We start from the raw sequence: 27,378 nt of genomic DNA on the forward strand, positions 1-27,378 counted from the left end.
GCCTCAGTCAAATGTAAGCTCAAGAAGCCCAATGTATGTGTCTCCTCACCCTCAACAAATTGTATAAATAGGAGTGACCTCTCTCCTCATTTGGACATCACTCATCACATCATACATCTCTCTCTCTCCTCTCTTGATTGGTTTGTACAACTTAGGGACAGCCTCTATCTTCTTCGCACGTATGGCAGGAGGCTGAATATTTCAGGGACAAAACAAACCAAAATTTCAGAGAATCAGACCTGCATTGACCGAGTTTGACTTCGATCTTCAAGGCAGAATTCCAATTTCTCTAGGCCGAGTTGATGGGCACAGATTCCAAGGTGTTTTAAGCAAGCTGACTTCAACAATTGACTTCATATTTTGCCACAGAAATTACAACAGTGTTTCTATCCTTTGACTAGGTTTGACCGCACTGTTTTGGGCTAACTTTGACGCTCCTGGAAGGCCGAATTAGACCGTTGTTGAGCGAGTTGCTTGGAGGACGTTTTGGTGTTGATCAAAGGGTTTTCCCCACATTGGGGTTTTTCCATGACAGCCGCCAAATCTTGTGTCCTCGTCTTGGCTTGTCTTCTACACATGTTTTTATGTTCTATCTGCATTTACTATCAATGTGTTTAAGTTAATGTGACTGCTACTTTTGGAAATTGTCTTTGGGTTGATAAGGAACATTGAAGTAAATTGTGCTTAAGCATAGAAATACCATTGTTATCTAAAATTAACAATCCAATAGTTAATTCTATGTTTTCATGTTTTTTGTTGTTGATGTTAGTAGCTCAGATGGGTATTTCTACACAAACCTCCAGTTGAAGCTTGTGGTAGCTTCGGAAGGTCTTCTACATAGGCTCAGTGTCTTAGCATGTAGGGGATTGATTAATTGCCTCTTTAGGTGCTTGTTTGGTGGAGTAAGTGATTTATGTCTTCTTTCCTAAGTCTATCTTATAAAAGTACAATAAATAAAGTCAATTAATTAGTGTTCTATTAAGTAAATTTCTAAGGATAAATAGCGAAATTATTTAAGTGCCTTAAAAATGATCTCAAACAATGATCTCCCAAATCTTCTAGAAGGGAAATTATGGTTAGGGAATTGGGCTTGACGAAGATTATAAAATAAGCCTAAGGAAGAGTTGAAGGCACACAAGTGGAGAAAATTTTCTTTGGAGCGAGAGGATTAGCTAGACTGCAACGCAAAGGACAGTGTTGCGGGGGAGCGCCCCCCCCCCCTTCGAACCCGCTCCCGAAGCGCGCTCCGGGCGGGAGCGGGTCGGGAGCGCGCTCCCAAAATCGCTCCCGGACGGGAGCGATTTTCGGGAGCGCGCTCCCGTAAAAAAATTTACGCTCCTTGGTCTGATAGGGAGCGTTTCAGGGAGCGATCGCTCCCGCGCTCCCGGAGCATTTTTTAATGCCCGGGAGCGATCGGGGATCGATCGTTCCCTGATCGCTCCCGGGCATTAAAAAACGCTCCGGGAGCGATTTTAGTCGGGCCAGGAGCGGTTCGGCGGAAAAAAAATCCGCCGGACCCGAAAATTCCCAAAATTTTAGAAAAAAATTTATATTTTATAAGCCCAATGGGCCAAAAACATTTCATTTCAACTTGATTGAGCAAGAGATTGAGAGCTTGAGCAAGAGCTGAGGAGCAAGGAGCCAGAGCTGAGGAGCGAGGAGCAAGTGCCAAGGAGCAAGGAGCAAGCCTTCAGAGGTAAGTAACTTAATCATTTAGTTAGTTTAGCTGGTTAGGTAGTTAATTTGGTTAGTTTAATTTAGCTCTTTGAGTTTAAAGATCATGTATTTAAATTAAATTAATAAATTAAATTAATAAATTAAATGAATTAATCCCAATAAACTAAATTATCCTGCAGATTCAAGACTCAAACCCTACAAACATCAAACACCATGGACCTGGGGATATTTATTGGCATTTTCCTCTTCCTGATCCCTTTTATGGTTATTATGGTGGTGGAGAGTAGGAAACGGAGGGGGCCTGAAACTGAAGAGGTGGATGAAGAAGCCGGAGGAAGTCAAATGGGTGAAAACCCCAGTGAGGAGGAGGTGGAGGAGGGTGAACATGACCCTCAAAAAACTAAACAAGACCAAACTCCACTGTGGAAATATGTTCAAAGGGCTGAAACAGGGAGAGGGGGTGGAACCACTAAATTTCATTGCCCCCATTGCAACACTGATTACACAGGTTCATACACCCGTGCTAGAAGACACCTCTGCGGGAAAAGGCCATGGGATGGAGAGAAACAAATAGGAATCAAAACTTGTGCAGCGGTGTCAACAGCAGATAGAGCCAAATACATAAAGGAAGAGGAGGAAGCCCAATACAGAACAAAAAGATCAAGGGGTTTCTTTGAACCAAGCTCACAAAGAACTCCTTCAGCATCCTCAGGCCAAGGCAGTGGATATGGACATGGAGGCACAGGGTCATCATCTTTGAGGCGTAGAACCATATCAGATTTCCTTGATGAGGGGTGTAGGAATGATGTGGATTCAAAAGTTTACAGGTTCCTCTATGCATGTGGGATACCATTCAATGTTCTACGCTCACCTTATTGGCACGAAATGGTTTCTGCCATAAATGATGCCCCTAAAGGATACAAGAGCCCTAGGTATGACAAGGCAAGAACTGTTGGCCTTGATCATGAAAAAGCAAAAATATCACATTCTTTGAATAAAATGACAAGTTCTTGGACTGACAATGGGGTGTCCATTGTATCTGATGGATGGACAAATGTAAAAGGCAAGCCATTGATAAGTGTTCTTGCTGTGTCCCGAAGTGGTCCCATCTTTCTAGCTGCACATGATTACTCAGACAAGTTCAAGACCGCTATCAACATTGCAGAAGTATTGCTTGAAACAATTGAGCGTATTGGCCCATACAATGTCATCCAAGTCATCACTGATAATGCTCCTAATTGTAAGGCAGCGGGAGCAATTATTGAGGATAAATACCCGAACATATTTTGGTCTGGATGTTTGGTTCACACATTGAACCTTCTATTGCATGATATTGTCAAAAACAAAAATGAACAATACCAATGGATTGGTGATTTGTACAAGAAAGGAAAAAAAATGATAAAATTTATTACAAATCATAGCAATACCCATGGCCTTTTCCGCAGTCACTCGAGATTGGAGTTGCTGAAGATTGCGAGGACTAGATTTGGTAGCTATTACCTCACCTTCAGGCGCCTTTTGAAGGTAAGAGAGACATTAGCTAGCATGGTATCAAGTCCACATTGGCAGGTGTTAAAGGAAAGGGCTACAAATGTAGCTGACATGGCAGGTTTTGAAACGGTGGAGGAGGCCGCTCTTGATGGGCAGTTTTGGACAACTGTGAGACAGGTATTGGATTTCACCAAGCCAATTTATAACATGATTCGGTTTGCAGATACAGACAAACCAGTGATTGGCGAGGTGTATGAGCAAATGGATACCATGTTGGGGGAAATAAAAGACATTGTGCATAATAAAGATCCCAACTTGTACAAACTGATTCATGATTGTGTGTGTGAACGGTGGAATAGGCTTAACCTTCCACTACATTGCTTGGCGTATATCCTTACGCCAAAATACTACTCAGAATCTTGGTTGGGCAAACCTGCAGCAGGGGGTGGTGTTAGGACCAAACCCCATTTAGATCAAGAGGTAACTAGAGGATATCTGGAAGCATTAGAAAAGTTGGTGCCTGACAGGGAGGAATGTGCAGCTGTGCGCCTTGAAATAGGCAGATACTTTAGTGGCAGTGGTTTGTATGGTAACTTCCATGCAATGGACGACAAAGATAAATTTGATTCTCTCACATGGTGGGAAACATATGGCGGCCACGGACTTTTGCCAAAATTGGCAAAAAAAGTTCTTTCACAGGTTGTAAATTCTTCTTCTGCAGAGAGGTGTTGGAGCACCTACAGTTATATACATAATGTGAAAAGAAACGGGCTCAACGAAAACCGAGCAGAAAGCTTGGTTTATGTGCACTACAACTTGAGGTTGTTGAGCCATTACTGTGATCGGGCTAATGAAGATCCCACATATAAAATTTGGGACAATCACCCTGAGGACGACAATTTGGAGGATGGCATTGTACATATGGAAGAACTAGAAGAGGAGCTTGTACGGGATGAAAATGAAGCAGCTGCAGCAGCCATGCCACCTCCACCTCCACCATCCAGTAGCAGTGCTCGTGGCCCGAGTCTTGTTCCATTGTTGTCGCCACCTCCATCGACACCCTCGCGTGGAGGCTCTAGTTCTGATCGTCGGTCTGTGCGGGAGACTCCTAGAAGACCACCACGACCTGCTTATACTCCTGGAGACTCTCGTGGCAAGGGCCACTTGTAGATTTACAGTTTACTTGTCTTTTTTAGTTTCTATTAGACTTTAGTTTTCATAACTGTTGAGTTTTGAGTCCTTGACTCTTGACTCTTGACTCTTTCATATCATTATGACATTATGATATTTTTTGTAAACATTATATCACTGTGACAATGAAAATTTGAAGTTTGAAGTTGGGCCTTGGCAATTATAACTCATTGGTAATGATTGTGAATTATGAATATGATGCTTTGTGAAAGACTAAAGTTGTTTCATTTCATCTCATTATTCATGTTTCATTTTATAAATTTTTAACATTTCATATCATGTTAACAGTTAGAAGTTAGGACTTAGAAATATCTTCGATATTACTTCTTGTAATGGTTAAACTTGGCTTACAAGTACAACTTGTTACTTTGGTGATCAATGATGATAAATGTTATTGAATTTTCAATTCTGAAAGCTTGAAGTTGAAACTTTAATATTGAATTTGATGAATCATGATTTATAAGACTCATGGACATGGTTGATGACGATTATAATTTCTAGATGATTGATGTGATATGGTTCAATGATCAATTTATGTTTTTTTTATGTTTTTTATGTCTATTTCATCATTCTACATGTTTTTGTTGACATATATGTATCAAAAATTAAAAAATATAAAAAATATATATATTTTTAAAAAATCGCTCCGGGATTCGCTCCCAAACCGGGAGCTTCTGAAAATGGTCGCTCTCGCTCCCGCTCCCAAGTAACATTGGCAAAGGAGGAAGAGTGTCGGTTGATTCGAAAACATTTCTAGGAGGCCAAATTGTTGGAAATTGCATGACCGAATTGTTGAAGCAAGGATGACAGTTTGTTGGAGAGGTCAATTTGCCAAGGCCAAATTTCCTGAGGCATAGAGGCGATTCGAGGGGAAGGAGGCTATTTGAGTGGAAGACACAAGGCCAAATTGTTGGTGAGAGGTGGACAGAGTTTTCCAAGCCAAATTTCTTTAAAGGCTAATTTCCAGTAGGCCAAAATTCCTAGGGCTAGATTCTTCCAATGGGGCCGAATTGATTAATGAAGGGGAATTGTTGTGGGTGTTTATCTATTGTATTGTGTGATTGATCTCAATTTGATTTTATTTCCACTGCATATAAATTTCTAGGAGTTAAAATACCAGTGACTTTATTTTTCAAATATTCAAAATTTATTTGGATAATAAAATAAATTTCTAGGAATAAATAATCGTTGTGAGAAAGTATCTTTGGATTGGTATTAGGAGATTTAACACCTCCTAAGTGTTTAGGCATGCAAAAATCACCCAAAATCTCTTTAGGATACTTGCTCAAGTATTAAGTTGTTTTTGTAACTTAGCCTAAGTCTAACTTAGGAAAAGCACATAATTAATTATATTGGCCACTGAGCTAAGGAAACTTAGGAAAAGTGAAGTATTTACTTTATTGATTATGTTTTAATCTCAATAGTTGATCTCAAGTTAAGCAAAACCTAATCTAGGCCATCCATCACTTTGGAGATTAGGGTTAGGGATTTAGCTAAATAAGAAATTATAAAAGCAAATCTAAGGAAAGGAGAAAGACACACCTTACAGCGGCACAAGCCATTGAGAGAGGGATTTTCTAAAGTGAGGGGTGTGATACTCATGTTTCCAGTCTAAGGACGGTTCAAGGGCACAGCAAAGGAGATCCATATCAACCAAAGATATCAAGGATAAGTGAGAGGTGTGATACTCATGTGTTTCAGGTCTAAGGATGGTTCAAGGGCGCAAAAAAGGAGATCCATATCAACCAAAGAGATCAAGGATAGACCTAGGGTCTGATCAACAAGATCAGATCCAAGGTATGTTGCAACTGTAAATTTCTTAGTTGGTCCATTATCCCAAGACGGGAACCCAAGTAGGTTATGATAAAGATATAATGAAGAGCTGATTTGATTGGACAGAATCTGTATGTGTCAGATGTGATTGAGATTTGTTGTAATTTTGCTTCTATTGAATAATTGTGTTAAGAACCAAGTTGTGCATTTATTCACTAGAGTTGTGATAAATCTGCTAGGAACTAATTGCTGGGTGCTAGGTTTAGGAAATTAGCATTTGTAACTAATTCTGCATTTTGCAAGTTTTTTTGAATATATATTCATCAAAATATGTATTATATAAAAAAACACTCCACTCCCAGAAGATTTTTGAAAGTTGCGCTTCCCACTCCCGAAAGGCTTCAGTGAAACAGCCCTTAACCATAAGCAGGAGAATATGATTAGTGCTTACATAAATATGAATTTCATTTTGCAAGTAGATTCCCCTTGCTCAAACAACATTAATGAAAGGCTTGGGAGAAAAGTATATGCAAATCATAATGCATCAATGAATTGCTTCCATAATGAATACATGGGTCTCAGGATATTATCCCAGATATAATTTCCACACAAAGAGAACTCAAGAAGATGTGAGCAGGATTTGAATGGAAACACCAGTATTCTCATCAGTTTTTATCATAGCGCACCACCACCTTTCTAGATCCAATGAGTTGACTACCTGGAACTTAGCAAAGTGAATCACATATGAGTTGGCAAAGCCCCCTCCAATATCTATGCATAAAAAAGAAGACTAGCATTAAGAAGGATGTTCTCCCTACAAACAATCTAGAGTTTTCCTATCTCTAAAACAGAGGCAACTGATATCAGTTTAGCATAACCTCTTGGAGGTGGACACAGCACTAAAGGGAGAAACCCAGACATTTGACATTCTAAAATAGACATGGAATCTGGACACATAAAACCAAAAGTAGACGCCAAAGTTTTCACCATGATACTTCATGTTGAAGCAGATTTCAGAGAAGTTTTCATCTTTGTGTGAACTCAGAATGTGTTAAATTTGGACAACTAGGTCCAAACTCCATGTTCTGATGCTCAGATTAAGAGGCTAATATTTTTGTTGGATTCCTCTTTCTGAGAGGTGTAAAATCCATATAAAAATAGTCTTAATCCGATGAGCAGAACTTATATTTTGAATTTATTAATCTTAATAAATTATATGTGCAAGGTCAGCCAGTTTTGTAATGTAGGCTCACATGCCCAACAGATGTGTCACAAACCCTCATTGATGGATATATATACAGGAAAAGTTGGAGAGAATTTGAGCACAACATAACTCACATCTTCCTCTCTCATCCTAAAAAGTACGAGCTACCTGGAGGACGAATTTCAGCCACACGTGGGAAGAACGAAGAGGATTTTTTCTGCTAGGGTTTCTGCTGCTAGGGTTTCGCAGAAGTTTGACCAGCGTTGACCTTTGGTCAAAGCTTGGTCCAAACAAGCTGAAAACTTGTGGGAGGTTCGATTTTTGAAGGCCGTACTACCTGGCACAAAAATCGAGGTCAAAGGGTTGTCCGTTTTGCTGCTGCGTTGACTTTTTGCTTGCTGCCCCTGCGTTGACTTTTCAGGACAGCGTTGACTTTTCAGGACTGACTTGGGTTGACTCATCTACTGGTTGGAGGATTGTTGTGACACATGCTGGGCTGGCTGACCATAGGAGACTTTGCTGGTTGAAGCATCCTGTTGACCGCCGAAACGAACACATACATTTTTCTTGTTTCTGATTTGTCTTCTGTAAGATCTGCTTATATGTTCTATCTGCATTTTGCTTATCTACTTGTATGATTGTTGTGAGAAAAGTGAAATTGCTCTTAGCATAGAACATCTTCAAAACTTTACATGGGATCAGAGCTGAGGTGAAGACAAACTCTATCTATAGCAATCATCATCGAAGGAAATGGATTCCTCTAAGCTTGAATTCAGGGAGAATGACAAGCTGACTGGAAGTGATGACTTCCATGCCTGGAAGATGTTATTAGATCTCAAATTAGAAGATCATGATCTCCTAGATCATGTGACAGGGAAGATTCAAGAACCTCCATCAAATGCCTCTGCTGCTGTTAAACACAAGTATAAGAAGGGAGAAATCAGAGCAAAGCTGCTGATCAGGGAATCCATAAATAAGAGTCTGGTTGCCTACATATCTGAACTAGGCACATCCAAGGAGATGTATGACAAACTGATACTTATGTTCCGAGTAAACAATGTGAACCAAGTGCTATTCCTCAAGAACAAGTTGAAGAATATGAAGAAGGGCCGAGACGAGTCTATTCAAACTTTCTTTATGAAGTTGACCGAAACCAGGAACAATCTGCTAGCTATTGGGGAGACAATAGCTGATCGTGAGATGGTTCTCACCGCACTTGGAGGACTTCCATATGAATGGCAAGTATTCACAACTACCATTCTCAACAATAATACCATCCCTAACTTTGATGAGCTTCTGTCTAAATGTATGCAAGAAGAAACAAGGATGAAGGAATTTGATAATGAAAGAAATGCTGCCTATGTTGCTCATTCCCGAAAGAAGAACTCCGGTGGTTCCAAGGACAAAGGAAGGACTAAGACTCAAAAGAAGAAGGGTAAATGTTTCACCTGCCATAGGACTGGACACTGTGCTAGAGAATGCCCCTTCCAGAAGAATTCTCCCGATAGTGACGACAACAACAACAACCGAAGGAATGGGAATCGAAGAAATGACAAATCCAAAGGAAAGAGGAAGGCTCACTTTGAAGGAAACAATCCACCTTCTAAAAGGACCAGAAATACCAGGTATGAGGAGTCTAATGTTGTTGAAAAAAGAAATGAGTATATTCTAATATCTGCTCTCTCAGCTGCATCTCCGCCCGACACTATGGATGTCTGGCTAATCGATAGTGGTGCCTCAAGACACATCACCGGATTCAAGGAAGCACTTTCTGACATGGTTGAAAGGGATACTAATCTAGATATTATCCTTGGGGATAATGCCACTTATCCTGTGAAAGGGACCGGGACTGTGACCCTCCACTTGTCTCAAGGACAAGTCCTCCATCTACAAGATGTACTCTATGTACCCAAATTGAAGAAGAACCTTGTGTCTGTATCTGCCATGGAAGACAAAGGATTCAATGTAACTTTCTCTGATGGAAAGGTACTCATGTGGAAGAAGAGCTTCAAGGAAGCTATCTCAATTGGTTTTAGGGTTGGTACACTCTACCAGGTTGGAGGGAGTCCGTTGGGAGCTATGACTTGTGATACTATCCGTCAAACCGAACTATGGCACCGAAGATTTGGACACCTTCATTACAAGGCTCTTCCCGAAGCAAGGAAGGTGGTGACAGGGATGCCTGATTTTGGAAATAATCATAAAGGTGTATGTAAGGGCTGTGCTGAAGGAAAACATACAAGGGGACCTTTCCCCTCAAGTGTCACAAAGACATCTGAGATATTGCAACTGGTCCATTCTGATCTTTCCGGTATGTTGCCTGTAACATCCCGGGGGGATGTTCTTACTATATGACATTTACTGATGACTTCTCTCGCAAAACCTGGATATACTTCTTGAAGAAAAAGGATGAGGCTTTCATGTGGTTCCGTACCTTCAAAGCCTTGGTGGAAAATATGACCGGAAAGAAGATCAAGATTTTGAGGACTGACAATGGCACTGAATATGAGTCAAATGAGTTCAAAGACTTTTGCAGAGAAGCTGGCATTAAGAGGGAGACTACCACTGCATATACTCCTGAGCAGAATGGTGTTGCTGAACGCAAGAATAGGACTATTGTGGAAGCTGCCCGTGCCATGCTATGTGACCAGGGTCTTCCAAAGTTTCTGTGGGGAGAAGCTGCAAATACTGCTGTGTACATTCAAAACCGATGCCCTCATTCCGCTTTGGACTCCAAAACTCTCGAAGAGGTTTTCTCTGGTAAGAAACCTGATGTCTCACATTTTAGAATTTTTGGATGTCCTGTCTATTTTCATGTGCCGAAAGAAAAGAGAAGTAAGCTGGATGCTTCTGGGAAGAAAGGAATGTTTGTGGGCTACAGTGAGACTTCTAAGGCATATAGAGTCTATGTACCTGGTCAAAGGGAAGTAGAGATAAGCCATGATGTCACTTTTGACGAAGATGCTTCCCTGAAGAAAGTAGTAGATCTTCCTAGATCTGAAGAAAACCATGAAGAAAGACCTGGAAATCTGGAAGAACCCCAGGATGAGACTATGCCTGATGTTGAAGGGCCAATGGACCCTATTGATCCTTCCCCTTCTCTAGGAAAGAGGCCATCATGGCTCAGGGACACCCTCGAAGATGCTGAGGGTCATGCTGCCCCAAGGGGAACATTCCGAGAAAGCAAGAAGCCGTGTAGATACCAAGGGTATCTAGCTGCCATGAGTACTATTATACAATCTGAACCTGGATCTTTTGAGGAAGCCATCAAGCATCAAGTCTGGAAGGATGCTATGCATGAAGAATATGAGGCTATTATGAAGAATGATGTCTGGGATGTGGTCCCGAGACCGAAGGACAAATCTGTTGTCACCGCTAAATGGCTCTACAAGATTAAACATGGATCTGATGGGAGTGCTGAAAAGTTTAAGGCAAGATTTGTTGCCCGTGGCTTCTCTCAAAAGGAAGGAATTGACTATGACGATATATTTGCACCTGTGGCTCGATATACCACCATCCGATCCATCATAGCCCTTGCTGCTACGCAAGGATGGAGTCTTCATCAGATGGATGTCAAGACCGCTTTTCTGCATGGTGCAATAAAGGAAGAGGTGTATGTAGAACAACCTCTGGGATTTGAAGTTCAAGATCGAGACACTTATGTCTGCAGGTTGAAGAAAGCCCTTTATGGGTTAAAGCAAGCACCCAGAGCTTGGTATGAGAGGATGGATAGTTACTTGATGAAGCTGGGCTTCACTCGAAGCAATGCTGATCCAAACCTTTACTTTAAGGTTGTGGAAGGAAAGCCTCTCATTCTAGTGCTGTATGTGGACGACCTCTTCCTGACAGGTGATGACCCTCTCATTCATCAATGTAAGAGGGAGCTTGCTGCTGAGTTCGAGATGAAAGACCTAGGACTGATGCACTATTTCCTAGGCCTGGAGGTCTGGCAGAGACCTGGAGAGATTTTCCTTTCTCAAGGAAAGTATATTGTGAAGCTTCTGGAAAGATTTGGGATGGTGGACTGTAAGTCCGTGTCGACACCAATGGAACTCAACTTTAAGAAGTTGAGTGGCAGCGCTGCAGGGCCTATCTTGGCCAATCCTACTGAGTATCGTCAACTCATAGGAGCTTTGATGTTCTTAGTGAACACCCGTCCGGACATATGTTTTGCAGTGAATACTTTGAGTCAACAGATGGTTGAGCCTCATCATTTTCACTGGGTTGGTGCCAAGAATCTTTTGAGATATCTTCGGGGCACAATAAACCATGGGCTGAGATACACTGCCGGGAGTGTGATACTCCGGGGATATACTGATGCCGATTGGGCTGGCAGTGTGGTGGATCGTAAGAGCACATCTGGATGTTGTTTCAATCTTGGTTCTGCTTCGATCTCATGGATGAGCAGGAAGCAGAAGTCGGTGGCTTTGAGCACCGCGGAGGCCGAATACATTGCTGCTAGTATGGCCTGTTGTGAAGCAGTTTGGTTGAGGAAGCTCTTCAGTGAGCTGTTCCAACATGTGCTAGATACCTCTGTAATACTCTGTGATAATCAGAGTGGGATTCGTATGACTGAGAATCCTGTGTTCCACGACCGATCCAAGCATATTGATATCAGGTACCACTTTATCCGGGATATGGTACAGCGAGGCGCCGTAAGGCTCGATCATATAGGAACTGATGAGCAGGTCGCGGATATTCTCACTAAGCCCCTGGGGAAGGTCAAGTTCCTAACCTTCCGTGAGAGTCTTGGTGTCGTGGAAAGACCCTATGATGTGGGTCCTGTTGGACGATGAGCTCTGGGAGCTCTGGGGGGCTTTGGGGATAGCTTCTCGGAGCTATAAGCACTCATAATGCTTCTGCCCCACCCTTGTGATTATTGAGCTGGTTCGCCACTCATTTAATCTGTGCCCCGTATGCATCCTACCCATTGAGTTCAGGGCTCATGGGAAGTACCTCTCATTTGGCCAATGAGGTGTGGAAAAGCTAGAGACTATTAGCAAAGACTGATGGACGCATCAGAGATTGCCGTACTCTCTATCTAGGATGGCATGGTCCAACCACTTGATCTGGGATCAAGATTTGTGAGGTCCGGGACCTCTGGACTGATTATGTCAGTCGGGGAATGATGTCTTTGTGACTGACCCACTTCTGTTCTGAAATAAAGAAGCCAGCAAAGCAAGTTTCGGCGGGATGACTCACGATGTTAATTGCACTAATAGATGGAGTTCTCCCTAGTTGAGAGGGAGTGTTAAATTTGGACAACTAGGTCCAAACTCCATGTTCTGATGCTCAGATTAAGAGGCTAATATTTTTGTTGGATTCCTCTTTCTGAGAGGTGTAAAATCCATATAAAAATAGTCTTAATCCGATGAGCAGAACTTATATTTTGAATTTATTATTCTTAATAAATTATATGTGCAAGGTCAGCCAGTTTTGTAATGTAGGCTCACATGCCCAACAGATGTGTCACACACCCTCATTGATGGATATATATACAGGAAAAGTTGGAGAGAATTTGAGCACAACATAACTCACATCTTCCTCTCTCATCCTAAAAAGTACGAGCTACCTGGAGGACAAATTTCAGCCACACGTGGGAAGAACGAAGAGGATTTTTTCTGCTAGGGTTTCTGCTGCTAGGGTTTCTGCTGCTAGTCGCAGAAGTTTGACCAGCGTTGACTTTGGTCAAAGCTTGGTCCAAACAAGCTGAAAACTTGTGGGAGGTTCGATTTTTGAAGGCCATACTACCTGGCACAAAAATCGAGGTCAAAGGGTTGTCCGTTTTGCTGCTGCGTTGACTTTTTGCTTGCTGCCCCTGCGTTGACTTTTCAGGACAGCGTTGACTTTTGTAGAACTGACTTGGGTTGACTCATCTACTGGTTGGAGGATTGTTGTGACACATGCTGGGCTGGCTGACCATAGGAGACTTTGCTGGTTGAAGCATCCTGTTGACCACCGAAACGAACACATACATTTTTTTTGTTTCTGATTTGTCTTCTGTAAGATCTGCATATATGTTCTATCTGCATTTTGCTTATCTATTTGTATGATTGCTGTGAGAAAAGTGAAATTGCTCTTAGCATAGAACATCTTCAAAACTTTACAGAATGCAAACACACTATGAAAGGACTTGCCTTTTGTGGTTTTGAAACTTTCTGTACACTTGTTGACACTCAAATGCAGCGTTAATATTTTCTAAAGTTCTTTCTATTCATATGAATTTCACAGTTGTTATTCTAAATATACCTTTGCACAACAGATTTGCTAAGTTTAACATGGTTTCTTGCAGTGTTTTAAAACTTGGCCATGTTGACCCTCAAGAGCACTGACTTGGCCACCAAACCAGTCCAACTTGGCTAAGTTTATACCAGAGTGGTTCCCTACAGGCCAAGCTGCCATTTGGGGGGAAATACAAACTAAAGTTTCTGTCCCCTAAACCCTAAAAACACACTTCATTGATCATTTGAGAGCATCTGGAATTTTTGAGCCAAAAGCCAACCTGGAATGATAATTTAAAATTCCTAAATTAAAAGCTTTCATTTTCATTATATTCCCTTTTTCATTTTGTTTATATTTCAACTTCATTTTCATTATATTTCCCTTTTTCATTTTCTTTATATCTCTCTTTCCACCCTTTTACCTAAATTTTTTTATATTATCATTAATTGTTTCAGGATGTTTTACAGGGGTTCCAACCTCATTGAACCTCATACAATGAAATCAGAATTTCACCCAAAATTCAACAAACTTCGCAGTTTCGAATTCTAGCAAAACTGAACTACACATAACCAAAGATATGTCCACTAAACCATCAAAAAACACCAAATGCCACCCTGCTACTCTGCTACATGTCACTTGTGAAATACAAAGCTGCTAAAGATAGACATGCCAAAGGTAGCAGTTCCAATTTCTAAAAAATGGGAGTTCCAAAATGTGAAAAATGACTGTTCCAGTAACTGAACAGAAGACCTAATACAGATCGCATTGTGTTGGAAACTTGGATGAAATTGTCCCAACCTCAGAATGCGTAGAGGAGATTCACCCGACAGTTTCATCCTAATATCGATTACTTGGGGTCGATTCATTTGGATCTGGATTCACTAGTAGGAGGGCATCAGGCATGGCAGGCACTACCTCATGCCAAGGATCCCATTTCCAACAGTGGCGATGAGCTGGATGATTGATCATGTTGAACAGTGATACATAGTAGGGTATTAGCTTGTAGCATGTTGTTTGTTAAACTCTAGAAGTTATTTGGAGACTCATTGATTAAGTATTTTGTTTCAGATATGTATTGCACTTAGTGCCTTTTTGATATATTCACCCTTACATGGTATATACATGAGCAAACTTTGCATATTTTGTCTCTACCGGTTTGGAATCTTTAAATATATTTTTCCATTAAAATTTTAATATTTCAAGTATTTTTTATTAAACAAAGTCATAAACCTCAAACCAGTCTGATTCTGAGCCAAGTCCAACTCAAATCCGAGCAAACCTTCAACCAGTTCCAATGCCAAGTCTAAGTTTTAAGACATTGGTTTCTTGCTCAGCTACCTTAGAGCAAGGACCTGGGTAGTTCAGCCCAGCACTATATACACTTTGTTTATGAGATTTACTAAGAGCCTGATCAACTAACTCAGCACAGAGATTTCTGTGTCTAATGTATTCAACTTTCAGCCTGGCTTCCAAATATCCATATATGAAATTCATGCCTGCAGCTTCATATTTTTGCTCGTCTTGAATCTGAGTCACTCTGAGGAAGAATATTGATGGCAGTGGCCCTTCTTATTATATACACTGGTCTTTTTCAAACCTTATGAAATGACAATTTTTTTGTTTGAAATTACTTAGAGGGCAAGTTCTACCAGGTGATGACACATAATTACCACAATAACAGTGATTTCTCCCAAAACGCATTGACCCAATTTTCTCGACCTAAGCTCCTGAGCACATGCTATTAGTCATTGCATCCTGGTTACATGCAGTAAAGCCTCTGCTGTGCTAGAGCTCACATAGCTAGGACTTATGGAGTAGTCCCCAAAAGTAGATAAAGGTCTTTTTACCTATTTTGCTGCTACAGTGAAAGAATATAATCAGCTTCTTTCCACTCCCTCTTTTTTCTTTGATCCTATTGGGACTGAACTTCACTTAGATGCACCAAGCACCCATATCATAACCTATATGTTTAATGACTTTCAGTCCCATTGGCCTTTTCCAGTTTACTCATGCATATTGATAAAATTTCAGTACCATATGTTAAGCAACATTTATGGTTCTTCAAAAAAAATACTCAGTTAATATTTATCTCTCAGTACAATAGAGATCTTTTTCCAACAACAAATTGAAGATAAAATAAAACCCCAATTATATTTCACCAAAATGTAAAATGAAATTCCTATAATTATATTAAATTATTAATCAATTTCTAACTGTTTTCAAAATCGGAGTTGTAGATAAATTATAAAAAAGCTTACCAGAAATACCAACGGCACATCTGCAGGTATTGAATCCACTTGCTGAAGAAGCATATTCCATGTCCGAGATACAGCACTCTGGTCAGCGCCTCCCTGACTCTCAGAAATCTCATCAACCTTTTCCAACGCCCAAACATCAATTTTAGGCATATAAATAACACATGGACCAATATTTCTCCAAATTCCTGTTCCAGAAAAAAATCCATCTAATCATTAGCAAGACATGGCTACAAAAGAGAAATGACTAAACTCTTTGTCAAACTAGCTAGGATCTGTAAGCTTTCATAAAATTTATAATCAATAGATAAAGGGATTTTATCAATGTCTGCCAGTCCCAAAAAGAAACAACATATCCAAACAGCTGTGAGATCACAGGGGGCCAATGGTCATGTGCCAAGCTTTATGTTCATATATAACTGAAGTTAAACAAAACAATGCCCCCCGTATGCTAATCTAGCAATTAAAGTTAAATAAAACAAAATCTAAAGCGGTATCTCCTTTCACACTTCAAAGATATAGCAAAACATAAACAAATTCCCACAAGCCATATAATATCTATAATATCTACAATTTCACAAAAAAATGTCCTAGCAGACTTCTCATTTATCATTACTCCAGCACAAAAACAGAAAAGTATAGAAGCATTCAAGATAAAAGATAGACTAGATAGGTAACATTAACCAGCTTTGCTTGGAATCAGATCAGTGTGCTCATTGTAATATTCACCCCCACACACTAGAAGAAGCAATATTCATGTTTTATGCCTTAAAAGAGAAGCAAACCCAGCTTATTAGTGATTCTCCCAATGAATAACACCATTTGGAACTAATGCATACTTTGGCAAATGTAACACTTTAAAACTACTTGTGGATTCTTCAGGCAGAATGTCAAAGCTTCCCCGTGGGAAAGTATCAGCTGGATATTAACCTCAAGGGTTAACTCAAGTGATTTGAATTGCCATGCCAAAGCTGTAATGGTCAAGGAGGTTACAAGATCAAATACCCATGAATCTCTTGGGGTTAGGTTTACATGTTGTCCACCAGCAGCATTTTGTTGGACATTGGGTTCAGCGCTCCCCGTGTGTTTTGTGACATGGACTAACCGCCTCTCGTGGATCCTAATTCTGGCGATTATAGCGGAGACTAATGCCTGCAGGTTTTGGTCAAACAGCAATCATGATTCCAACAAATGGTATCAGAGCGACAGGTCTCAAGTTCGAAACTCACCCAGCTCAAGCTGGGGGGCAGATTGTTGGACACTGGATTCAGCACTCCCCGGGTGTTTCGCGACATGGACTAACTACCTCTCGTGGATCCTAACTTTGGTGATTGTAGTGGAGACTAATGCCTGCAGGTTTTGGTCTAACAGCAATCGTGATTCCAACACATTTACCCTGGATGCCATCCATGGAATGTGAGGAAGTGCCTCGAGGGTTTGCCCAAATAAGTTTTCAATGCCAATATATATATATATTGGTATGTCTCATCCAATTCTGCTGTCAACATATTTCGTACCACCATGAAATTGGCTGACAATTGGCACAAGACACATTGCAACTCTTGTATAATATACATGCAACTGTCAAGGAGGTTACAAGATCAAATACCCCTGGCTCTCTTGGGGTTAGGTGTACATGTTGTCCACCACCAGCATTTACCCCGGATGTCATCCATGGAATGTGAGGAAGTGCCCAGAGGGTTTGACCAAAGAATTTCTCCATGCCAATATATATATATATATATGACTATTAGTATGACTCATCCAATTTTGCCTGCCAACATGTTTTGTACCAGCATGAAATTGGCTGACAATTGGCACAAGACACATTGCTACTCTTGTATATTATGCAAGCAACTGTCATGTGGTCCACCAGACTTTCCTGTATTCTCTTGGCCACTAGCATATAATCATCTCATAACTGATCTGTATTCCACCAGCAACCTGCAACTGGGAAGTAGCATAGAGTTCATTTGCAATCATTGTGCTTTGCATTATAACAAACCATGTCTTTTCATTGATGATAATATTGTGTTATCAAAGTGGCCTTAACATTGTTCTCTCTATGTTCTTCAATATTTCATTTTGTTGTCATATGCACTGCCGAAAATACCACATACATCTCTGAGGACATTGATCCTTCAGGTGTCCTCAGTCAGATTTCATTTATGGCCTGCTCCAGGTATGCTCTGGTATATTCTGCTCAAGATTGCTGCTGGCCATTCTTTAAGAACAGCAAAAAAAATTGGTGATAGTAGTTGGCATTTTCTTCATTGCCACTCCTACTTTTTCTTAATTTTTTGAATGTATATTTACCAATAATGCTTGATCCACTCCTTTACAATGATTCAGCATTTTTTTTTGTTTTGTCTGATTCACTAATCTGAATGTGTCATGGCCTCTCCATCCTCAACAAGGGTTGTTGAGAAATAGAGCTCGAGCAGGAGCTTCTTGACAGGCTAAGTGTGAATGTGCCAGAACTAGTTCCAGACAACTTCTACTGACCACTTAGTAAAAGTGGTAAATAATATCCCCTTGTAATTTCACTTAAATAAATAAAAGTGAGTCAAATTCCATGTATTCTTCTCGTCTTAGAAATCTAAAATTTAAATGGAATATTATGTAGAATCTAGAATATTAATGAATTAGATTTGTTATCATCTTAGCCATACACCTCATTGTTGAGATAAGATGTTTGCTAGAACTAAAGAAATTACTTGCTAAGATACAAGAAATTAGTTGCTAGGATTGAGGAGACTAATTATCCCTCTTAAAGCATAATGAGGACAAGATGGGAGAAGTTGAAACACATATGAAAACACTTGAGAGAGGTGGAGACCAAGAGGAGAGTGCATCTAAGAGGAGAAAGTGCAAATCAGACATAGCAAACAAGAGGGAATCCATAAAGCAGCAGATCACGGTACAGTTGTACAACAGTAGCTGCTGCCTTACTTCTTCAGCAGAGCCATCCTTTTATTTCAGCAAGTTTAATGTTCTGTAGTGTTTTGTTTACACAGCTGCTAAGTTACAGCACACTGTGGAGGTAACTTGTAAGATTTGATCATTGGAATGATAAGCTAATTAGAAGGGAAAATCATTCTACATGTGTGTTATTCATTTATTGCTTCTGCTGTTCATTTTTCACCATATGTCTGATTATTGCATTTTCAGAAATATTCATTTCTGTGAAGAAATAAGTTCAGATCTAATTTATTTAATTAAAAAAATATAGGACAACAATCATCTAGGGCTTTTGAAAATTTTGACATGGTACCAAAGTTGGTATCTGATTGAGATCGTTGAGGATTTACAGCAATTGATCAACCGTCAAAATCAAGGACCAACAGTTAGAGGGTTTCATTATTGTTGATTGAAGAACTAAACACTCTTGCAGGACAATTTTTTTTCTTTTATTTCCATATCTGGAATGTTTGTGCATTTGATCTCAGAGATGGCAACAGCTAACTGCAGACTTGAAGATAGATTGGATGGTGCCTCAAAATTTTTGCCCTAGAAAGTCAGGGCAACATTGCTGTTGGAAAAAAATGATCTCTGAGATATCATCAAGGATGTCGTGATCTTGGATGCCATGAAAGATCACCTAATTCCTCACATATCCAAGAAGACAACAATGAAGGAGATGTTCAATGCCTTAGTCAGCCTCTACTGAAGTGAGAACATTAATAGAAAGACGACATTGCAGAACAAATTTAGATCCGTAGAGATGAACAAATCGAACACCGTTACCGATTACATGATGAAGATGCGGAGAGAATGCTGCAAATGCGGAGTTGGTGAACATGGCACTAAATCAATTCCCAACTTCATGGGAACCATCTATCAAAGATATTTGTGCTCAGGAGAACCTTCCTAACTTTGAGAGGCTTTGGGATGATTGCATCTAAGAGGAAGCTCAAATGGAGTCACAGGCCAGGAAGAAGGGTGGTGACAACAACCTAGCCCTAACTGGTCAAACCAAGAAGGGCAAACGTAGACAACCCAGAAAGGGTATGAAAAAGAGTTAGGAGTCAACGTCACAACTAGGGAAGGACTTGAGTAAAATCAAATGCTTAATTTGTCATATGATTGGCCATTATGCATCAGTGTCCAAAGAAGAACGGCAAAGGGAAGCAGCAATAAAAGCAGGTAGCAGTCTCTGCAGAAACTCAGAAGAACGAGTTTGCTGCCAAGTTTGAGAAAATTTTCTCAATGATATATTGCCTCTCTAATAGTATGGTTATGAGGAATGCTTAGTGTGTGGATAGTGGAGCATATAAAGTTTAAACATATGGCATCAGCTCAAGAGTCATTTTCAAGTCTAACAGAGCAAGACTTGGGAGTCCAGGTTGAACATGGTGATGCCCAGTACCTGGAAACAGGAGCTGATACCACTCCCCTTCCAGCTCTAGTCAAGTAACTCTTCAGATTTTGAAGATGTCTTGTTTATTCCAGGTCTCAGAAAAAATTTGCTTTCAGTTTTGGTTATGGAGGATAAGGGCTATGTAGTAGAGTTGAAGAAACGACTAGCCCTTATCAAGCCAGAGGAATCTAGCCTAAAAGAAGCATCATTGATTGGGATTAGAGAAGGCACCTTGTATAGGTTATAGTGTGAACCTGTTCGAGTGATCAATGAGAAAGTCATTCAGGAGTGCAACTCTGGAGCGGAAGCACCCCCATCCTGAATGATTCCAAATATTCCTGGGCAAGTGTGAACTGAAAACCATAAGACCAAGAAAGTGAAAATAAGAAAGCAAAAATTGCAAAGACAAAACCAAAGTTACCAAACTCAGGCAAGTCAAATTGGACTTGCAAGTCTAACTCAGCTTGAGTCTCAAAACGAGCATAGTCAAACAAGTCCTCAGGGTGACCAATCAATAAGCCAAATCAGGATTTGAGCAACAAGAAAAACCCAAGCCCCATTTATGATTTTACTGTATTGTTATCATGAATAGACACATTAGACTCTAATACTTCATGCAACGAACTCTATGGTCACATATGTATACGAAATAGACTTTTGTGTTTGTGTAACGCCATTCTGTGTTTTCTAATGAGAATTGTTGGTTCTTTTGTTCTCCTATTTATTTATTTGCAGGCACATTTACAAAACAAGTCTGTTATTATATCATACTGAATCATAGTAGTTTGACCGTAACTTTTCCATCAAATGGATAAAAGAACTTTTAAATTCCAATTCAAGCCATCATGCACTGTGCCAGGACTTCCTGATAATGAAATTTTATACAAACAACACAAAAAGCTTTAATGGCTGCATGATAGCTCCTTGGTTTACAGAAATGCAAAGGTCATAGCTTCCAATGTTGGATGTAATATAGTTTATGCCTATGAAAATATTTCAGAAAGTTGTGCATCATTTTCTAACCTAAACAACTTTCATATTTCCCATTGCCTAAAAAGCATCAAAACCTAATCATCTTCTAGTCTGCAGGCAAGAAATTCAGAGACAAACAGTATTTACCTAGTATATGGGTTAGGCCTTGAATTATGTCTCCATGTCCTTCCTGCGACATTGTGGATAAGTTCAACTTTCGAATTTCAACATGTCCTTCAAAGCCATGAATAATGCAGGAAGCTAAATATTTTTGTCCAGCCTTGGGAACTCCAGTAATCAAAACCCTAAAACCCACTCCTTTCCCCTTGTTCCCCCACCACTTTAATTTCTCCATATTTTTCAACTGACCTTCAGTGGAATCGAAACCATAATCTTTGGCATCTCTTGCATTCTCTTCACCTGGAGAAAATGGGAAATTAGAAGAGTCAATCCCATCAGAAATAAGACCAACTGAAGACAGACATTTTTCAATGTCTTTGGCAATTCCTGATCCTGGTGAAATTGACTGTAGTAGGGACCACCAAGTAAGTTTGAAGGGGCTCTTTTCTTCCAAATTAGACCTTGCTATATTTTCTATTAACCTTGCAGCTTCAGAAAGGACAGGAGGCAAGACAATACACCCATCCCGATAGAGGGAAACAAGTAATTCCACCAACGGCTGGAGAAGGGCTGAAACCATGTGCCTCTGTAGAGGTAATGCACTAACATCATTTATCGCCATGCTTGCTGCCCTCCTAGAACAAGGCGGAGGAGCTTGCACAAGAGCAGCTGCCCAGTCACTTTCCTTCACTGTGACTAGTGGAAGAGAAGGTAGTTTATTATTCTCTAGCTTTTTTTCAGTGGAACGCAAGAGTTCTTGCAAGGGAAATTGTCGTTTCAAAGCAATCATTGCTGCCTGAGTACAAAGCGCCTGCAAATCAGCACCAGCATATCCTGGTGTTTGTTGTGCAACCCTGGAAAGAACATATTGAGAAGCTGGTTTTGGCCATTTCCTGGTGTGAACATGCAGAATAGCTTCCCTGTCCTTGACAGAAGGTAAAGGAAAATAGATTTCCCGATCAAATCGCCCAGGGCGTCGCAGTGCAGGGTCAAGGTCCTCAGGGCGATTTGTAGCACCAATTACAACTATCGAGCCCCTTGGTTTCAGACCATCCATGAGTGCAAGTAACGTGGATACTACAGAACTATGAGTCTGATCTTGCTGTCGAGAACGTTTTGGTGCAAGACCGTCAATTTCATCAAAAAAGATAATAGAAGGCTGGCATTGTTCTGCAACCTGAAACAATAGTCGCAATTGTCGTTCCGCATCCCCAACATACTTCCCTAAACAGTCTGCTCCCTTGCGAGAAAAGTAAGCTATTCGCTTGCCACCACGAGCACATGCTCCAACCAAAGCCCGCACAACAAGTGTCTTACCAGTCCCTGGATAGCCATGCAGGAGAACTCCCCTGGGAGGGGTAATACCAAGACTATCAAAGCATCCAGGATATAACAGTGGTAAAGTCACTACTTCTTTCATGCATTGAACAACATTTTGCAGGCCAGCTACAGATTCCCAACCCTCTGCAAAAGTAGCACTGCCAGATGATGAGCCTCCAATATAGACAGGTGCAACTCTTGACAGATCTCGATGAAGCCGCTTACGCTCACGCCTCAAAAATTCTTCATCTTCTCCACAATTCTCTAACCATTTCTCTTCTGCTTCTAAATCCTTCCTAAGGGCAGCTGCACTTGCTTTCCTCCTTTCTATTACCAGCCTCCGGAACCGCATCTTTCGCATCTCTTGACGATATCGTCTACCTCGTGGACGAAACACATGGTAATGATCAGTACAAGCCATAAGAAACTTCCGATGGTCAAAGACGCAACCTTCCGTTCTACCACAAGCCTGGCAAGCAAAACAAAGTTCCCTGAAATGAGTTGGACACGGGTCCATTTTTGCAGATATTGGATTTTCAAACACACTACCTGTAACCTAAAAGCATTAAAAGATATAACTAAATAGAAAATTAAAAGGCATCTTATACATAGACTAACTTAATGATAAGTTAAAAAAGATTCTTGAGACTTGTAATTGTCTGAAACAAATACTTTATAAAAAAGATCGTAATGAATTGAATACAAGGATAGACAGTTTAACAAACAAGGTGGTAAGTCCGTGGACATCGATCAACTCGACACCCAATCGTTGCTCCCGGTCGCCCACAACGGCTGCACTTCAGCGTTCGGCCTCTGGCAAGTGCTGCTCGGACATTTTTAAGACAGCCCACACCTGAGAAATAGACCTGCGTGGCCATCAGTTAAGAGCCAAATTACATCCAGCCTGGATTTGATTTAAAACTACAACTATGCCCCCTGTTTTCAAAATTTAGGATGTAAAGCTCATAAATATGTTAACAATGAGCTAGGCAAATACAACGTTTACACTTACCACAAACATTTACCCAAGCATCATTGCATTGAGAAGAAAGGTAAGAAGTCAGGAATGCAAGTGAAAAACATGAAGTGATAAATAACCTCTCTAAAACCCCAAACACATCCTATTGAGAGGTGAAAAACAGAACTGCAAATTAAAAGAACTGAAATTGGAATAAAAATACTTGTAACCTTGGGCCTAACATTGACTTTATTAAAGATAATCAAAATGCCTTTCAGGAATACAGGACACAATTTATTGGGTACTTGTCTGCAATAGCAAGGTCCATGGCTAAATCTGCTGCGAAGAAATAGCAGAGGAATTAGTACACAATAAGTCCTATAGACTCGACTATATACCCCTCATCTAAAAGATAAATAATACATACCACTAATCTAGAATATAAATAGTCACTCAGTAAGAGACTGCCAATAGATTCTTGAATGTACAAGTGAAAGGAATGAGAACCACCCACAAACTGAGCCAATCAACAATATCAAAGACTAATATATGGGATATACAATGAATAGCAATCTCACAAAACCAAAAGACTTTTAAATGTAGTAGCAAAGGATGCTAGAGTACCTCAGGACTCCACACTGCACATTGTCGATGGACCCATACTCCAGCAATACCAAATCTGTCACTGAGGGGACCCAAAAGGCGACCAAGCCAACCTGGATCATGTCCAAATCCATCAGACTCCCGATACATTGGCTCCTCAGTAGCAGCCTGCAGGTTGGCAGACATTTCATTCTCACTGTCCGTGCCATCTTGAGAAAGTTTCTTTGGGGGTTTTCCATCATTGCCCACACCGCACAGGCTGCACTTACGGCCTTCAATTATAGCTGCTTTCTCAAATTTGAAACTCACAGTATCATTTGCCTTTTGTGCTGACACATTGCTATTAGGTTTTACACTTTCCCTTGAATCTAATCTACCTGTTTTCTCTGTCGCCTGGGCAGTTTCAAGTTGAGCAAGTTTACAACGCTTACTATTCAATTCTGTCATATCATTTGCAACTTCAACCGTGGCATCTTCAAAGTGTCTGGCACCAGTCTCTGTTATATCCTTCATAGCTTCACTAAGAGAAATTCCATGCTGCCTCACACTGGCATCCATCTCTGAAGGTTCTAATAGTGTTGCATCTATATTCATATCTTCTACGTGGTCATCTAAAATCCTCTCCCTTGAATTAATATCACATGCATGTGCTATTCCCTCCTTTGACCCAGTCGCATTTGCAGCCACAATGGTTGATTCGAGAACAGGCTTGGAACTGCCATTCAAATTCTGGGATTTTGTGTGGGTGTGTGAATCCTCAAAGTTGAGAGGTTTTGCTTGGTTAATCATGTCACTGCTAGAATCCTTGGAGCCTCGAGGTTTTTCTTGGCCACCAAGATCCCTGCTATATTCTCCAGATTCTGGAGGATTTTCTTGGCAGCCTTGCCCCTTGATACAAGCTTCAGAGGGAGAAATTTCATTGCTGTAACCCACATCTCCCCCATGAATACCTTTTCCATCAGTGATGCAATTTCTAGAGATCGGGTCTTTCAAATCCTTGCCCAAAGAATGATTTTTACCCTGGAACTTTCGATTGGTATTTTCACACAACATTACTTCTAGCTGATCATTTGGGTCCTGGGCAACAGGGATCTCATTTCTAATTTGCAAAACATCAGGTACTACGGAGTTTTTCATTAGAAGAATGTCTGAGGCTGCCTTGCTAGCAAGATTCTCTCCATCTTTTAAAGCTGACGCATATATAGATGACAAAGAAACACTCTTGTGAACATCTATACGATCTGTCTTTTTCTGGCTCCATGGTGTCCGATTACCCTCATCATAGCTTTTATCAGCCATTTCTGGGTGCATTGGAGAAGCACCTCGTTTCTTATGCCTGTGTAGATTCTTGGACACCAAACTTGGACGCAATGAATCTGAATCCTTGAACACCAAATCCAGCTGAAACATTTCCGAATCCTTGCATGCCATATCAGGTTGCGACAAATTCAGATCAGGTATTGATTTGGCTACAATTGCATCCCCATTATCAGTTTCTGCCTTAAATATCTTTCGAGCTCGAGGTTTCCTTCTTGATTTTCTCGCCCAAGGCATCAATTTAAATATCTCAGTTTCTGGATCATCTTCCTCTTTAGGAAGAATCAAGTCGTTGCAACCATATAGTTCCTGCTCTCTTTGTCTCTTGCCCCGTGTCGTCACACCCCGATTTTGTTCCGGATGTTCAGCCTTCTCCTCCTGCTCCTCATTGTCTTTTACCTCCTGCCTCTGCAATTTAGTATAATCATGTTTTGAATTCCTAAGCCTGTATCTAAGTCTAGTGTCCCAACTTTCGCCGTGCTTTGTGTAGACTCCATTGCAAGAAGGGCGATCACTGCAATACATGGTGTTCGATTCTGGTTTATCATCTCTCGATCTCTCTTTTTTTTCTAATTTCGCTCCCTCCCTCAAAGGTTTTGACCCCTCTCCATTCTTCTTTTCCGGCTGCGAGGGACAGTCTTTCTTCTCTTCCAAATGCTCGTGATGTTGTAAAATTTCCTGAATCCGCAAGCTCCGGCGTTGCACCGGACCTGGAGACGTCCTACTGCTGTCATCTTTGCCCTTTTCGCTGGAATGTTCTTCTCGGCTCCGGCTAGCCAAACCCTTATCCTCGACCTTCTTGTGTTTGTTGCAAGCCGTAGCCCTATCACAGTCCCATTCGCAATCACATGCTCGAGGCTGCGACCTCCTCCTCTTGCGACCGCTCGCCAATGAATCAAAGGTCTGGGGTAAGCGCATGACAGAGGAAACGAAGCACTTAGACCCCAAATTTCCTTTTAGGGCTTTTGCCTCCGGAATTTTGTTTAGGGTTTCGGATGATCGAGTTTCTCCAATGTCAAAATAAGGCAGAAACCCAATCCCAATATCAATCTATATCGGACTGACATGAAATGGTTCGCATGAATATATAGCTATAAAGAACAGTCTGTTTAAACGGTGCTGCTGCGTATACGCATTGGGTATATCAAAAACTTGTATTCTAATATGCCAGATTATAATGAAAACACAGTGCTTACCTTCTGCAGTCTGTGTTCTGAATCTGGACTTCCCTGATCGACATGCCAATGGTGGTTGGAAGGATTCAAATGCTGTAACTCGCAGGCTTTAATGACCTTCGCAAGCCAAAGAATGGAGAAATTGATAATATAGCGAACCAGTCAGTTAAAAGTGAAGGTGTGTAGGTGTAGTAGGGGTGGAGTGGGGTAAAGCCTAAAGCCCCTGGTGTCGTTGGGGTGCTTACTCTCAGTATGTACGCTTAGGCGATCTAATGTGTTTCAGTATAGGGCATCACCGCTTCTCCTTCATTACTTTAAAAAGACTTTTATATGGATAGCATGGCATCGTATTTATTGAAATTGAATTCCACCCGATTTTAAGTATATTTGCCGCCAAGATTCCATCGGGTCAATGGTGATCTCGAACTTGCTTCTCCTTGCAAATAACATAATCTCTCGCAAGTTCCCATTGGCTTGACAGTGTGTATATAGGACGAGGTTATTACAAGTGTTTGATGGTGTATGGAGACTTCAAGTTCAGTGCCCGGCCATCATTCCATAGAATGACACTGCAAATAAGCATTTGAGGTGTTTCAAGGTTTTGCTGCCATTTAGGGCGTTTATTTTTCGCTTCTCTAATTATTGGGAGCGGTCCCCGGACCTTGGAGATCAATTTCGCGACCTCCTCAACTTTTGTTTAGGGAAAGAAAGCTCTTAAAATGTCTTATTTAAACTAATTA

General features: G+C 40.8%; 1 protein-coding gene across 1 annotated transcript in view; it reads right to left on the minus strand.

Moving 5' to 3' along the window:
* LOC149193037 (uncharacterized) overlaps positions 1-27,063 on the minus strand; it is a 43,728-nt gene extending 16,665 nt beyond the window's left edge. The window contains exons 1-4 of the mRNA XM_089404770.1: positions 24,168-27,063; positions 23,311-23,451; positions 21,293-23,054; positions 15,817-16,001 (exon numbers count right to left, since the gene is read on the minus strand). Of these exons, the coding sequence (XP_089260896.1) occupies positions 15,817-16,001; positions 21,293-23,054; positions 23,311-23,451; positions 24,168-26,381 (4,302 nt within the window). The 5' untranslated portion in view covers positions 26,382-27,063. The remainder of the gene's footprint in view (positions 1-15,816; positions 16,002-21,292; positions 23,055-23,310; positions 23,452-24,167) is intronic.
* Positions 27,064-27,378: the final 315 nt, after the last annotated feature.

This window comes from Pinus tabuliformis, chromosome 2_2, assembly GCF_031772625.1.
Source record: "Pinus tabuliformis cultivar Carrire ecotype Pingquan chromosome 2_2, CPIR1, whole genome shotgun sequence".
Taxonomy (NCBI): Eukaryota; Viridiplantae; Streptophyta; class Pinopsida; order Pinales; family Pinaceae; genus Pinus; species Pinus tabuliformis.